Source organism: Aedes aegypti, chromosome 2, assembly GCF_002204515.2.
Source record: "Aedes aegypti strain LVP_AGWG chromosome 2, AaegL5.0 Primary Assembly, whole genome shotgun sequence".
Taxonomy (NCBI): Eukaryota; Metazoa; Arthropoda; class Insecta; order Diptera; family Culicidae; genus Aedes; species Aedes aegypti.
Genome location: NC_035108.1, coordinates 44,094,211 through 44,110,775, shown reverse-complemented (window position 1 = coordinate 44,110,775; position 16,565 = coordinate 44,094,211). Strand labels below are relative to the sequence as shown.

The 16,565-nt window shown below is 37.4% G+C and overlaps 1 protein-coding gene across 2 annotated transcripts; it reads left to right on the top strand.

The window, feature by feature from the left end:
• The first annotated feature begins 2,846 nt into the window (after positions 1-2,846).
• On the top strand, positions 2,847-15,348 carry LOC5577071 (AP-2 complex subunit mu). Of its 2 annotated transcripts, none has more exons than XM_021840678.1 (7): positions 2,847-3,112; positions 11,735-11,964; positions 12,031-12,193; positions 12,263-12,538; positions 12,594-13,047; positions 13,105-13,243; positions 13,494-15,348. In XM_021840678.1, exons 2-7 carry the CDS (start codon positions 11,788-11,790, stop codon positions 13,599-13,601), a joined length of 1,317 nt encoding a protein of 438 aa, XP_021696370.1. In that variant the 5' UTR covers positions 2,847-3,112; positions 11,735-11,787; the 3' UTR covers positions 13,602-15,348. The 2 variants fall into 2 exon arrangements, with proteins under 2 accessions (XP_021696370.1, XP_021696368.1); XM_021840676.1 differs by having other exon boundaries at positions 2,847-3,117.
• The last annotated feature ends 1,217 nt before the right edge of the window (positions 15,349-16,565 follow it).

Sequence of the window (16,565 nt, the reverse complement as noted above, 5' to 3'; positions counted from 1 at the left end):
TCAGTTTAGTCAGTGCATAAAGTTCTAAAATTCCAGACATTGAATAAAATTAGCCATTTTCATTGGACTTTTGTAAACAAGAGCTAAGAAAAAGGAAGATAGTGAACTTTTGCATGTCCTTTATTTTCAGATTAATCATGTTCAGATCTAGTATCTAATTCCAAATAGGCTGCCATTGCCGTCCATCATTCAAATGGGTGGTCCTACGAGTGAGATTCTTTCCGGTTTCGGTTTCTCCGACGTCACCGATATTTCTTGCTGGCATATCAAAAAATCTGCTGAAAAAAGGTTGAACATTTTGATAATTATATTCAGTTTAAGATCATATAGAAATTACCTCCTTGTTGTTGCTGTCTTTGTTTAAATATTACTTTCGCGTATTTTGAGAAACCCGTATGGTGGCAATTTGCCTGCAATTCCAAAGCTTGCAATGAAATACAATTCAGATAGAGGATGATGGATTCTCTAACAGGCATCTTTCACACTAAAACGGTTCCGAAAGTTTTAATAGAAAAAAAAAGGAACGCGGAACTAGCTTAACTTAGCGATATATCTTTTAGGAAACACGCAGTTGCTTGTTTCTTAATCTGAATTGGAAACTGTAATGAATCTGTTTGTTAAGTCCCAAGATAAGGTATCGGCAACTCATAAGCATAGTGAAATATTAATCACCGATATGCACTACAATGTATAAAATAAAATAATTCAATGCATATTTGATAAGCATCGCAACGGATATATATAAAAAATCTCGATTACTTTTTCAAATCGACGTAAGAAACTTTTATACGGTTTTGAGAAAATTAATTAAGAAAAATCACAATCTATTTTCTAAAACTGTTTTAAAATGAATCACCTTTTTAACATTTTTTTGCCGTGTACTTCGCTTAAATTTTGCATACATTCAGCTCACGTGCAAAAACTAGGTAGTTTCTATTATTTCCCACAAAAATAATTATAAGAAAATGATAAGCCGTTTCATTTAGTTACTTTCGACGTTTTTCTACCAGTGTAAAATCGGCTCAAGTAGTGTTTTGTTTTGATTCGTGGTTAAGTCACTTTGTCTCTCCATACAGCGGGGCGGCGAAAGTAGTGGTTAGGTTGCGAAAATTGAAAATCTTACTTTCGTCGTTTTGTAAATCCGGAAATTAAACGTTCTAAAAGTGAAAAGTTGAGTTGGTACAGAGCGGTACGTGTAGAATTCCGCCTGCTTAACACGTAGGATCGATAAAGTAAGTTTGTATACTTTTTTGACTTGAGTCTGTATGAATAAGTTTTCGAGAAATATCGAGAATATATTAAATATCACACTAAATAGTATTTTCGATTTTTACCGTGTACTTTTTCTCTGACATAAATTCACTCTGGGTGAACCACTTCTCCTGGCCTATGGACCGATGCATGAGTTCATTATGACGTTTGAGCGGTGCCGTGTTATTTATGTGACCATGGCAACTAGTGAATACGGCACCCCTCAAACGTCAAATTAGTGAACTCGTGCATTGGTCCATGAACGTGCATTGGTCCATGCCGAATTCACTGGTTTCCATGGACACATAAATAACACGGCACCGCTAAAACGTCAGATAGTGAACTCGTGCATTGATCCATAGGCCAGGAGAAGTGGATGAACTTGTCATTCATTTTTCTGTCAATTCTCATACAAAATCTACTTTTTCTCTGACACAAATAAATTCACTCTAGGTGAACCACTTCCCCTGGCCTATGGACTAATGCACGAGTTCACTATTTGACGTTTGAGTGAGGCCGTGTTATTTACGTGACCATAGCAACGAGTGAATACGGCACCGCTCAAATGTCAAATTAGTGAACTCGTGCATTGGTCCATGGACCAGTGCACGAGTTCATTATATGACGTTTGAGCGGTGCCGAATTCACTTGTTGCCATGGTCACATAAATAACACGGCACCGCTAAAACGTCAAATAATGAACCCGTGCATAGGTCCATTTTGATCGTGCGTGTCTTGTCTTAGGCAACGGTCATTTCAAACCAACAACGTTCATCCGGAAGAAACGTCATCGGCACTCGGCTGACGGTTGATCGATTAATCGACGAACGAGCGTTTTTTCGCTTTTTCTCCGCGATTCCCCGAGCAGTGAAAATCCGATTGTGTCATTATAGGCTAGGGGAAGTGGTTCACCTAGCATGAATGAGGGATGAACTTATCGCTGAGAAAAAGTAGATTTTGTATGAAATTTGACAAGTATTTGAATGACAGATTCATCCTTGTTCATCCACTTCTCCTAGCCTATAGGCCAGGGGAAGTGGTTCACCTAGAGTGAATTTCTGTCAAAGAAAAAGTAGATTTTGTATGAGATTTGACAGAAAAATGAATGACAAGTTCATCCACTTCTCCTGGCCTATAGGCCTATAGGCTAGGAGAAGTGGATGAACTAGTGATCCTATATAGAGAGATACGCGGAAGTAAAATGGAAATATTTGGCAACAGACCAGCAGTGCTGATTTTGCTCGGCGTCGAGAACAATATTGTAACACGGACATGACTTCCTCATCGCTAAAAATATTATTTTGTTTCGTTATAGATCATTGAGCTACACATTCAAACTAATAAACAGCCCAAAAAATCAACAACTAAAAATCGCATTGAAAAAAAATTAATAAAGAAAAATATTTCATTTATTTTGCTTCATGCAAAATTACTTTTACCGAAATAATTTCAAGTGGATAACATTACTCCTCAAGAAAAGTTCAAAACAAACATAACGCATGTTCGTTTGGCTCACACTTTGACAGCTCTCGCTGCTCGATTGGCTCACACTTTGACAGAAATGTCAGCTTCCGCGAATCTCTCTTATAAAGGATTTCTAGGATGAACAAGGATGAATCTGTCATTCAAATACTTGTCAAATTTCATACAAAATCTACTTTTTCTCAGCGATAAGTTCATCCCTCATTCATGCTAGGTGAACCACTTCCCCTAGCCTATTCGTTCGACTGGTCGCGTAAAATTTGGAGGAAAGTTCGATCCTCCCCTTTCGCGTTCGAATTGTTTTTCGGTGATTTTCGCTGCAAAAATGGACTAGATTTGTGCAAAAAAGTGCTGCAACCCGTTCTGCTAAAGTTGGCCGGTAAGGTGAGTTGGAAATTGGATGGATTAGCCGGCAATTTGCGGAGATTATCCGGTTTGCAAAAAGTGACGGTGGCTGGACGTGATGAAAGTCGAGCTGGAAGACATTTTTTTCTTCGGCAATAAGTGACACAGCAGCAGCGGTAGCGCTTTTTGTGGAAGATGCTGGTCGGAAGTGGCCGTGGGGAGTTGCGGGTGGAGCAGTGATCGCTGCGGACGGAAGACGGTCGTGTAGATAAAAGATTGAAAGATAGCTTTTTTGTATGACTCGAAATTGAGGGTGCTTCCAGTTATGCGCGATAATTGGTGTTACATTGTCTGCATTGAAAAGGGCTGAGAAGAAGCAATCAAGGAGATTAGGTTGGCAGAAGCATGGATAAGAAAGCTATCGATTTTTGATATGATTGTCCTTCTATAAGAGGAAATCTGCAATCTTTCATAAATGAGTTAAGGCCAAAAAGCAAAAATCAATCTTGACATATAAATTTATTACGTTCCAGTCATGAAGTTGGCAATTTGTCCACTAGTGCTTCCTAATAGCCAGCCCACCACTACCATTGTAACAGTTCTATCGTCTACTTTCTCCACTGGAGAATTTGTTATCAGCAAAAAGTTGATTATGCTCGCAGGGGCAGACAAATACTGCAGCTAAGAAAAAATTAAAATTGCTGAAGTGGGCGTTTGTATTGAGTTTCTTGCTTCTTTTGATAAAAGATTTCTAGATGACTTATAAAAGTTTCTATTTCAAGGATAAGAGTGTAATTCCATCGAGGAAAATGAAGCGCCCTAAAAGCAGTCCAAGGTGATCTGTGGTATCAGGTATCCAGGGCTCGTAGCAGGTCTGTTTTTAGAAATTTGGTCGTTTTTACTTATTCTGTCAACAGTGAATTCTGAGAAACCCTCAGAGACTATTACGCGACTATTCAATGTATTCTTAGAGAACTTTTATTATTATCTTTATTATCGAAACTTTCAGCCTGTTGCTGGTTCGACTCCATCATTGTGTTCTTAGAGAACTTCTCAGATTCCTTGAGAAAAAGGTACAGTAATTATTCTAGTGATTACTCTAGGGATTTCTTCTGGAATACTTTCAGGGACTTTAGTGAAAACGACTTGTCGAGTCTAGTACACTACACTGAAGACGGCCCTAAATTCGTTTTCTTCTACTTATCTAAATCATCATCAATAGGGGAAGAGAAACTAAAAAGTAGATTGGAGTACCTTATACCTTTTAATTCCACCCTAAATGCTTATCTTTGACAGATACGCGTATTTCGACTATCATTTGCAGTCTTCTTCAGTGTCAGTTACTCGTATCCACTTCTTTAGTCGAAATACGCGTATTTGTCAAAGATAAGCATTTAGGGCGGAATTAAAAGGTACAAGGTACTCAAATCTGCTTTTTAGTCTCTCTATTGAGATTCTGCTCAGAGGATTCGAATACAGTGAAACCTCCATGAGTCGATGTTCCATGACTCGATATCGACTCATGGAACCATACTGAAAACAAAATTTCATGGTTACTATGATGGTCCACTCAAACAGCTTTCCAAGGAATTTGTTTCCATTACTCGATATTTCCATGAGTCGATGGTCCCTTTCGATATCGACTCATGGAGGTTTCACTGTACATTAAAAATAATCAGTAGGGGATACAAAATGATCGCCGCGTTGTTAAATAACGTGTAAATCAACGAATCACACACTTGGTTCCAAATGGCTTTTAAGGTGTTATCTTAAATCAGGGGTGCCCAGAGTAAGGATCGCGGCTCAATGTTTTTTCGGTCGGCGAGGTGTTAGAGGACTTTACTAACCTATTTTTTTCCTTTTCAATCAATTTCAAGGACTTGAAGAACTATTTCACTCAAGTTTCTATAAAAATCGTAATATCTATACACAAAACTAAAATTTATTTATTTTCCATAAAAAATGCAAAAACAACTTTCCGCTCAGAATCAAAACATTACTCAACAGAATTTATCACTGTGTTCTACTCGCAATTTGCAGTGAACTTTTTTATGACCATTTCTTCAATTTTCAACGCAAAATGTTTTTTTAAATTTTGATAATTTTTGATGATTGAATGTTGTAAAGATTGGACTCGGAGAAAATGCGTCACTTTGTTTTAGGTATAACTTTTTATACCTGTGGGTAAACATTTATGACATTTTGAATGATACAGTTTAGAGTGTCATGTTTATGTGTGCAAAATTTTACCGCGATCTGTCAAGTAGTTTTTAAGATGCATTCGAAACAAGAAGAGCTACGCCAGCAAACCTTGGTCGCGGTGATCGATAATCCTGGTCAGTCGCACAGATGGATCGGCAAAAGGCATGGACAAATCACCATTCTACCGTGTCACGCGTTGTGAAGATGTTCCAGGAGACGAAAACCGTCGAAGCGGCCGAAAATCGTAAACGGAATTCCCAGAAAAAACGCGGAAGATAAAGCAGTACTTTCAGAATAAGGGCTTGTTCACAAATTCCATAACGCTGAAGGGGGTGGTTGAGTGTCCTGAAATTATTACAGCTCATGAAGAATTTGTATAAAATCAATACAAAAAGCGTTTCGAGGGGGCGGGTGGTTTTATGAAGCTTGGTAGTTTTATGGAGCGTTATGAAATTTGTGAAAGAACCCTAACCCAAACCTTTCCACCCGAGACGTGGCCAGAAAGGTCAATTCGTCGAAGTGGTTCATCCAGCAAACCGTGAAGCGGGCTGAGCTACGTATTTTAAGGTCAGGAAGGCGCCAAACCGGACTGACAAGAAAAATAAGGTGGCCAATTTGCGTGCGCGGAAGCTGTACCATGAGTTGCTGGTCATGGACGACGAGACATACATCAAGGCGGATACCAAACATATCCCTCGAGTTTTTTTTTGTCGGTACGCCCCGCATGGAGGTTCCGTGAGAGAAAGATGGACAAATTCTCGAAGAAGTATCTGTTGTGGCAGGCGATCTGCGAGTGCGGACGGTACAGCAAGCCGTTCGTTACAACCGGCACCATAAACGGGCAAATTTATCGAGATTAATGCTTGCAGAAGCACTCGCTGCTCTTCTTCCGTTCTCATCGTAGTCCCACGCTGGTCTGGCCGGATCTTGCTTCGTGTCATTACACCAAGCCTGTAATGGATTGGTACGAAGCGAAGGGCGTTATTGTGGTCCCGGAAGAGGCGAACCTGCCAAATACACCAGAACTTCGCCCGATCGAAAAGTCTTGGGCGATAAAAGTTGAAGAAAAGCGGAAAAAACTTTCAAAACCAATTAAACGTTCAAGAAAACTTTGAGAAATTGTGAAAGAAAAATGGGCAAAACCTCGCCCAAGATCTCATGAGCAGTGTTAAGAGAAATATACGAGCATTCAGCTCGGGTGAGGAAATTCAATAAATAAATTATGACAAAACATTATTAGCTATTGAATCCCTAAAAATTTGATTTGATTTAAAATGAATTTTTGGTGATCATTTTTGTGTGTCTCTTTTTTTCCGAGTCCAGTATTTATTCTTGAGTCTTAAAGAACAGTTGTTACGCAAGGGCAAAATTGATCAAACATAATCTGACTGAGTAGTGAGTTGAATTCTCATAGATTCTTCGTAATGAATTTTACATAATCCAAGGATAAACTTACGCAAAATCACGAGAACGTTTCTTGCATAACATTGGATTTGGATTCTTATTAGGAAAACTAGGAAAATTCTGTCATGGAATCCTAAATATGATTCACGAAAAGCTTGGGTAGAACCTCATTAAGTGTTGGGAAGATTCTCTCAAAATATTTTTCACGGACTTCTTAATACTTCTCAGGGTGTCGACTCAATTTCGAAAATAAAATTCCCTGGCTTTCCTTGACCTTGCAGTCGTTTTCAAGAAAAATTTCAGACCATTTTGATTTGCTTGTTTGGCAGAGTTTATGCTTTAGGTCATATGAGTAAACTGCGCAATATTTTTTTTCAAAAACACATGTCAGGAAACTAGCGATAAGTTTCTTCAAATTGATATGATAAAAATGAGCATTGGAATATTTAGTTTTCGAGCTTGATAATTCGTATTAATAATGCAGTAAAAGCTGAGTAGAAGCTCAGTAAATTCTAAGTCACCTACTGACCATATTCAAATGAACTCTTCAAACGCAAAAGTTACATTTCAAATTGTAAACAAAAACGTACTCGGATACTGAAATACTTCAGATATAATTTTACAAATTTCAGGCATAAACGATAATTTTGGACATCTTCCGCTATCATTTTTTATAGATAAGACGTCACTCTATTAAGATCATCCTCTATGCTTTTTATTCGGAAGGACTTTATTCCTTAAATTTGGCTATTCCTTTTTCAGGTAAAAAAACTGACCATTGCCAAAGAACTTTCTTGGAGAAATGCATCAATGAATTGGACAAAAAATTCTCAGAAATTCCAATTTGAATTCATAAAAGTAATTTTTTCAAGTATTCCTTCAATACTACCTCAGGAACTCTTTTAATATTTCTCTCAGAAGTTCCTCAATTTTTTTCTCCAAATATATATGTTTAATACCACAAAGAATTATTTCAGCTGTTTCAAGACCTCTTACGTTAATAATGCATAGTCCACAAACTACTCAAAAAATTTTATAATAACACCTCCAAGAATCTCAAAAAAATGTTGGAGAATTTCTTTCAGTCATAAATTTATCCTAGAAAAGGATTTATAAATGTTTACAGGATAACTTCAAAAAACAATTCAGGGATCACATAGACATTCTTCCCAGAGCTCCAGAGTTTTCAATGAGTATCTACAATTGGTTAGTTAAACTGTCAAATGATTATCGAGCAGATTCCTTCAAATCCAATTCCTGAAATTTCCATGGATTTTCTGGATCATAAACGTGGAATGTTATGATCTTTAAAATTTCTGGAGAAGTTCCTGTATATTCTTAAAAAAAGACTTATTTGTAAATAATCTTCTTGAAAAAATACCTAATGTAACGCTTATAATTCACGATGTTTTTATAAAATCCTGGAAAATTTAAAAAGAAAAATCAAAATTTAAATATATAGAAAAATTTACAAACATCAGTAATAGAGCATTTTGAAGAAACAACCTGATTAAAAATTCAGGAAATATATTGTCCTGCAGATTTGTACTCTTGAAACTTCGGGATATTGTTTTCATCTTCACCTAAATACGAGAATCTTCATCGGATATTCTCTATATATCGTATTATTTGTTTACTTTGATACTCTGAGCAAACTTGTAATGATTGACATGATTTGATGGCGTGAATTCCATTTTTTTTCAAGATTTTGAAGAGAAGATCATGATGTGATCTAGGAAACTTTGGAACTAGTTATTTTTAAAACAAATTACGGCAACTTTGAAGAAGTTGCTCAAAGCGCACTGTTGATGCTTTTCATTTCAGAAAATTTTGGATTCTGAAAATAAGAATAGGTAGGGGAACTCAGGGTAAAACCGACACTGTGGGTAAGATCGACACCCTTTGATTTTTCTTGTTTTGAGCAGATTTTCATGCAGTTTCCACCACGCTCTATCTTTATGTGTGAAATGTTGTGTCTCGGATGACATTACAACTGACTCTACCAATAAACTGTCAAAAAAAACAACAAAATCATGTTGGATAACATAGAAGCAATAGCAGTTGCAATATTTCGCTGTTATTCTTTAACTATTTCGCGTGTGAAATTTTTAAAATTTTTTATTATTTGTTCTGCGTCTACATCATCATTTACTATTATTACGTTCATACAAAATGGAGGAGAATTTAATTTTTGGGTTTTCGACAGCTGAAAACGCTATTGTAAAATAAATGTCCACTTGGGGTAAAATCGACACCTTTCTTTGCTAAATAATCTAACTTCAGGGAATCTTTCTTGTCGGAAGACTTCCTCTGTAGTTTATGTGAGTCTTTATTTTCGAATTCCAGTGAAGTTCATGGATGGCAAACTTGTTAACATTTAAAATATGACACTATATGACTTGCCACAAGCTATCATTAAGAATTAAAAAAAAAATAATGTTTCTATGTTTCACGTTTAAACTTAATAGTTTGAAGAATTTTTTCTCATTTCAAATTGAAGAATTAATAGAATTTGAAATGTTTTCACATAAATTAATCTTATTGTTTATTTACAAACCACGAGGCTCGATAGTTTTTAATAACTGAAAATAATTACACTTTTCTGTCTTGTTGAAATAAAACAGTCTTTATTTTTAAAACCAATCACTCGTCACAACTTCATCTTTGTAAACATTCCATGAGAACAAAATAATCATATCCATGTGTATTCACCTTAATTTCATATTCTTAGCATAGAACATTTGAAATTTTCACATGTATTTAATGGATCTTCGGCCTCTCTTCAATAATTAACGTAGTATGTGTAAAACCCTTTAGAGGAAGAGGTCATAAAAGTCTAAAGCCATGTTTAAACCATTCTTTTTAATATGCCATGTGATGGTGATGTTCACAACGTATAAATTCTAGTCAAAGTGCATGTGTCGGTTTTACCCCAACAGGGTGTCGATCTTACCCGCACTCTCAATTGTCTCACCTAAAAATGATGAAATATCAATTTGATTTTAATCACTATATAACATTAATATATCAACCAGCGATCGTAAGGATTGATAGATATATAACCAATATGTGATTCTACAATAATTTTAGGTTCGTTTAACAAGCGAAAGTATACCAAATTTATCAGAAAGCTTAGGGTGTCGGTTTTACCGCGAATTCCCCTATAGTAATCTATACTGCCCATAAAGGCATAACTGTCCCATATGGAATTAGTAGGCATTGAGAAATCAGCGCTTAAAGTTTGAAGTTTGCATTTTCATACAAATGTTCATAATTTTCTAGTAAAGTTTTGAATGCAATATTCATTTAGCTTCATTGCACAGAATACTCAATTAGCTAATCTTGATCAGTAAAAAATATAAAGTTGAACATAATTACAGTTTTGCAGTTGCTATTGAGGTTCGAAGTTCATATAGAGACTGTTATGCCTTTATTTTTCAATATGGGACTGCACCAACTTCATATTTTTCCACAACATTTTCAAACAAAGTATATAAATTTTCATATGCCTAGTGAAGTGCATATTAAAACATGAATGTTACGATGAAAAAAGGTGCTGGTTCGCAAATTAATATGAAACAGTTATGCTTTTATGGGCAATAATAGTTTACTGAATAAAAGCGTTTTCTCAATAGTGTAAGGTACCGCGGGGCAAGTGGGTAAATGGGGTAAGTGAAAACAATTGATATATTTTACTGAATATGTGAATTAACGTTTTAAACTCATGCGTAAACCCTTGAGGCCATTGAGAACATTACGATAGGTAAGAGATTTCTGAGATTTTTCAGCCATTATTGCATAATAGAGCGAAAAGTTGTTAACCTGTCAACTGTTACTCCGTAACAAGTTGGCGGCGTACAATCTTATTTTAATATTTTCAGTGGAAAAAAGTTGCGGAAAATAATTTTCTGTACCACTTCTTAGTTGTCCTCTGTGACAGTTTCAAACTGCAATAAAAAAAGTTTTAGAATTAATTCGACGTAGACCTAAAAATAACTAAATTTTAACAACGTAAATTTTCTTATCAGGTGGGGCAAGTGAAAAGTTTATCATTAGAGATTGAATTTGTGTTTTCTCTTTAAGTAGCCATAAGTAAACATGGTTCGCAATTATCATAGAAAAGCATAACGTGCTGATAATACAAGAAACACTATACTCAAGCGTTTAAAGCTATTAGAAATCATGGAACTCTAAAAGATGTTGCCAAACAATACAATATTAATATGTCTACTTCGGGCAGCCAATTAAAAGGAAGACGTTGACTGAAAAGTTGCAATATTAGAGAATACACGGAAATCTCGTGGAACATCTATGTAAAGCTAGTTCAAAACATAAAAATGAGGTATAGGTCTATCCACATAAAAAATATTCTAAATACATTATTGAAGGATTCCGTTTGATTTCTCCCGAAGAGTTATCCGACGTCATATCCGACTTTCTCAAAAACAAATAACGAGCAATGGAAATTCTACAGAGCAGAAATGCAATTGCTGTCCTATAATGTAAGAACTAACATTGGAAATGTTGCAGTTATAATGTTGTCGAATCATTTCAACTAACATACCTGAACAGAAGAAAATTCAAGTGAAAAGAATAACATCTTCTTTGTTTACATGTTACTTATGTTATTGTTCATTGGGAAGCCTTAACAAATGTTGAAAGTAATAGAAATCGTGAATATAACTGCAGGGTGTCCATCCATCCGGGAAATCCGGGAAAAGCGGGAAAAACATGGGAATTATAAATACCCGGGAAAATACGGGAAATACCCGGGAATTTGGAGAACAATCCGGGAAAAATTTATATTTCAAATATAAGACAAAGATAATATAGTTAACAATTAAAATCTTTGACACATTTCTAGAAAGGTACTTGGGGATTCCTGGTAAGGTTCTTGGCTAGAAGCTAGTGTGTAAGATTTCCATATAAATTTCTGACTAAGTTTTGATAAAATCTTTGCTATGATCCTAACGGTGCTAACACTCCCATTAGGGGGCATTCGCAAACACTCAATTTTTAGATGTCTAATAAGATTTTTTTTATATTGCAGGATAAGAGTGTAATTCAAACGAGGAAAGTGAAGCGCCATAAAAGCAGTCCAAGATGATCGGTGGACTGTTTGTGTACAACCACAAGGGCGAAGTGCTGATCTCCCGCGTGTACCGGGATGACATTGGACGGAATGCGGTGGACGCCTTCCGAGTGAATGTAATCCACGCGCGGCAGCAGGTTCGCTCGCCTGTGACCAACATCGCTAGAACTAGTTTCTTCCATATAAAGGTGAGAGTATATCAACACATTTGAATCTTCATCGACAAATTTAACTTAAATTTTTATATTCCATAGCGAGCGAACATTTGGCTAGCCGCAGTCACCAAGCAAAATGTGAACGCCGCAATGGTGTTCGAGTTTCTGCTGAAAATCATCGACGTGATGCAGTCATACTTTGGTAAAATCTCCGAGGAGAACATCAAGAACAACTTTGTATTGATCTACGAACTATTGGACGGTAAGTCATTCCTTCATCCACTATATACAATGAAACATTCACTTACTGGTTCATCCACTCCTCTCGCAGAAATCCTGGATTTTGGTTATCCACAAAACTCGGATACCGGTGTGCTCAAGACGTTCATTACCCAGCAAGGTATCAAGACGGCCACCAAAGAGGAACAGGCGCAGATCACGTCGCAGGTGACGGGCCAGATCGGATGGCGTCGGGAGGGTATCAAATACCGCCGAAATGAGCTGTTCCTGGACGTGCTCGAGTACGTCAATCTGCTGATGAGTCCCCAGGGTCAGGTTCTATCGGCGCACGTCGCCGGCAAGGTCGTGATGAAATCGTACCTCTCCGGTGAGTACAGTTGCTTTGTTCAAATTGATATAGCTATTCATTGAATTCCCTAAAGGTATGCCCGAATGCAAATTTGGTATCAACGATAAGATCGTCATGGAGGCGAAGGGACGCAGCGGCATCTCCGGAAATGCGGACAACGAAGCATCCCGATCGGGAAAGCCAGTAGTCGTAATCGATGATTGCCAATTCCACCAGTGCGTCAAGTTGAGTAAATTCGAAACGGAACACTCGATCAGTTTCATCCCACCGGACGGCGAGTTTGAGCTGATGCGCTACCGTACGACCAAGGACATTTCGTTGCCATTCCGAGTGATTCCGCTGGTGCGGGAAGTGGGCCGCACGAAAATGGAAGTCAAGGTCGTGCTCAAGTCCAACTTCAAACCGTCGCTGCTCGGCCAGAAGATTGAGGTGAAGATTCCCACGCCGCTCAACACGTCCGGGGTACAGCTGATCTGCCTGAAGGGCAAGGCCAAATATAAGGCGTCCGAGAATGCCATCGTGTGGAAGTGAGTATGGAAATTTAATTGGGTTTGCATCATTTCTAAAATGTTCAATTTGTGTAGAATCAAACGCATGGCCGGTATGAAGGAAACGCAACTGTCGGCTGAGATCGAACTGCTCGAAACCGACACGAAGAAGAAGTGGACCCGGCCACCGATCTCGATGAACTTTGAGGTTCCGTTCGCCCCATCCGGATTCAAGGTAGGTTTTGTGGGGAAACGGTTAGAAGCTGGCATTAGCGAAACGTGGGATGTGAGGGTGAAGAATGGGGATGGAACAGCTGCTTCAATTTAACTTCTAAAGGCTCTTTCATAGTAATTCTCGCATATCGTGTAGCATGTAAGCCCTCAAGATATTTTCTAATGCTTCTGATGATTCAAAATATGGTCAATATGCTGATCTTTAGCTTCTTTGGCAATGCATAAAAGGTAACTCACTTCTTTTATTCCAGGTCCGCTATCTGAAGGTGTTCGAACCCAAGCTGAACTACTCGGACCACGATGTGATCAAATGGGTGCGCTACATCGGTCGCAGCGGGCTGTACGAGACGCGGTGTTAATGCTCCACACGGTGTTCGCATTAGTAACTCTTTTGACTCTCGATATTCGTGGTGTGGCACACAGCACCCATTACTACGTTAAGTATGCTGCGGTCGAAGCGTGTGCGATGAGTGAGTATGTGAGTGGCAGCAATCTCGGAATCTGAAGACTACTGGTTACTCAAGCAATTGCAAGTTTTTCCAAAGTTTATGCAAACGTTTTACCAGCACTAGCTTTTTGGCTTTACTTGAGTGCTGTAAATGTGCAGACTTGCTGCTAAACTCACTACACTCTGATATGAAACAACTACACACACATGTAGATTATACAAAGATTTTTTCATTAACGTGGAGACAGTAATCGTGGAACTACTATATTGAAAAACTATTATTGGACACAATCAAGAGTTATCAAAGTATCTTTAGGCTAACAGCAAGCAGCAACAACTCCTTATTCTCGTTATTATGATTAAACTACACACTATATTATATGAACAAGTATAAAGAAATGGTAACAATAATACAATATGCATAGTTCATCATAAATAAAATTCGATTGAATTAGCAGATTGGAGGTAGGCTATTGTAGTAAAATGCGATGATGTTGAACAAAAACCCAATAAATATTTCCACCTATGGTATCACTTTGCTAAGTGATGTGTTGCTTTAATTTTTCACACAATCGTGAATCTCAACATAAGCTTCCGCGCTTTTATTTCGTCCTCGATGTAAATACTTTTTCTTTGCTCGTTTCGAAGCTTTCCATATGATTCGCTCCTTTAATGTCAAATCATTCCATTAGTTTGATTCTCTCTTTTTGATTTCTCCGAGAAAAGCATTGTCGTTCTAGCAACCAATAGAAGAAACTAGTTATATGATAAGATTCGAATCGAACTAAGGTGTATGTGTACAAAAAGTGCAAAATTCAAGGATCACACACGTTGTAGTACACGTGCTAAACGAGAGAATAAGCAGAAGAAGCATCATCATCATGATCACGAATAAACTGACACAAAATAAAATATTACGATAATATATTTCGCTGTAACCACTGGCCATACAATGAATATACATGCAAAATGTTGAATACGATACATCAACCCTGCCGTAAAGAGTGTACCGCCGAAGCAATTATCTGACGGGAAGAGCTTTTTTACATAACTAAAAAAAAGTGAATTTTGTTTATATAAAAGAGAAGCTTTCCATAACAGTAATAGTGGCTATTTATTCACTGGATCCTCATTTCTATCCATTATTATTGTTAGTTTCAATATCACAAAAACCTATTACAATCGACATAGGACAAGGGCGCAATCACCTTACAGGATGTAAATTTAGGAAGATTATTTACTTCTCATAGTCCTATTGGCATAATTATTGACCATTCAACTTGCTCTTCGGCAGAAAAACTTTGTTTAAAAACTAACAAGGATAGGAAACCTTAATTGGAAACCGACCTGGTAAAATGCCAATCCTACATTTAGAGACCAATACAAAATTATATCTAAATTACAAATATAAAGCATCGATCGGCTACAATGCGATACGCCTAACATTAAAAAAAAAGATGGAGGCGCAAAATTGAGGACATAGTTATGCAATACAGAGAATGGCACACCGCTATCCATAAAATATGCTAATTTCCGAGAACGAAAAAATATCGCTGGATGCTACCTTCTTGAATACAATAGACAAATAGACATGAGAAGAAAAATGACATAGTAATATAAATTGGAATAAACTCATGAACATAGTTGTTGAAACGAAACAGCGTTTGACTGATTTGATATCCGAAATCTTGGAAACCGCTCTCAGCAGGCAATGGTCGTCGTTAGCAGACACATAATTTCATTTATTTGTTTAACATCGTTTCGCACAAGGACGTTTCGCATACGGACGTTTGGCATAATGGACGTCTCGTATAAAGTTGTTTCATATAAGAACAGGTAGCATTTTAAAGAAGGTATAAATTTCTCTTTATGCCAAACGTCCATTATGCGAAACGTCCACTCATGAAATTATGCGAAACGTCCCTCCCTCGTGCTGTTCCTAGCTTTCGATTACCTCGCGTCCGTTTGTGGCGAGATTCTCCCATCCTTATTCTTGCACATTTGTACTGTGATGCAGTGTATTAACTTGACATTACAGCTAACCTGAAAGATAGATTACATTGGTGCTTCAAGTCCACTCTGCGGGGTTCGTACATGGACTTCGTCGAAGATACTTAAGGTGATTATAGAACGAAGCCACACCTCAAATTTTCAAGAGCACAAGACTTGAGAACCAAACAGCGCTCCGCGTAGAAAATCTATCCCATTGGTCACCACCAGCAAGCAAGCAATTTGATTGGTTTTCAACGCGAACTGTTGTCAGATACTCTCGTCTTGTGCACTTGAAAATTCAAAGTTTGGCTTCGTTTTATAATCACCTTAACGCTCAACGCTCCGTCGTTTGGCATAATTTGAAAAGGAAGATACTACAGTGGTGCAGTAATATGTGGGACCATAAGATGCGTCATAAAATATCATGTTCCTTTTTTCAAATAACATGGCTAAAAGAGCTTTATTCGATATTGGTTTCCTTTAAAAAAATGAAGATTAGAATTATGTCCTATCAACAACTGACAACGGAATGCACGATCACGAGCAGTTTACCCACACCTCTGCTTAATGGATGGAATTTGATCATATTCAATGTATTTCAAAATTATGCCAAAGGCCTACTATGCCAAATGACAATTATGCCAAACGACCGTTATGCCAAATGGCATTATGCCAAACAGCTATTATGCCAAACGACTGTATGCCAAACGGAATTATGCCATATGGCATTATGCCAAACGGGGTAGACCCATAATTATCGTCATTATCGAAACTTCAAAAGCGGTTTTTCTGTTAATATCTAAAGATTGTTTGATGAAAATGTGTTCACTATGTTCCGGTTGGAGAATAGAATACAGTGAACACATTTTCCTGTAAATTTTCT

Excerpts from the sequence above, each read along its gene's own strand:
- LOC5577071 (XM_021840678.1), top strand. The coding sequence starts at position 11,788 with ATGATCGGTGGACTGTTTGTGTACAACCACAAGGGCGAAGTGCTGATC. Across the intron at positions 12,194-12,262 it reads GATCTACGAACTATTGGACG|AAATCCTGGATTTTGGTTAT; the intron begins GTAAGTCATTCC and ends CTCCTCTCGCAG. Across the intron at positions 13,048-13,104 it reads GAGAATGCCATCGTGTGGAA|AATCAAACGCATGGCCGGTA; the intron begins GTGAGTATGGAA and ends CAATTTGTGTAG.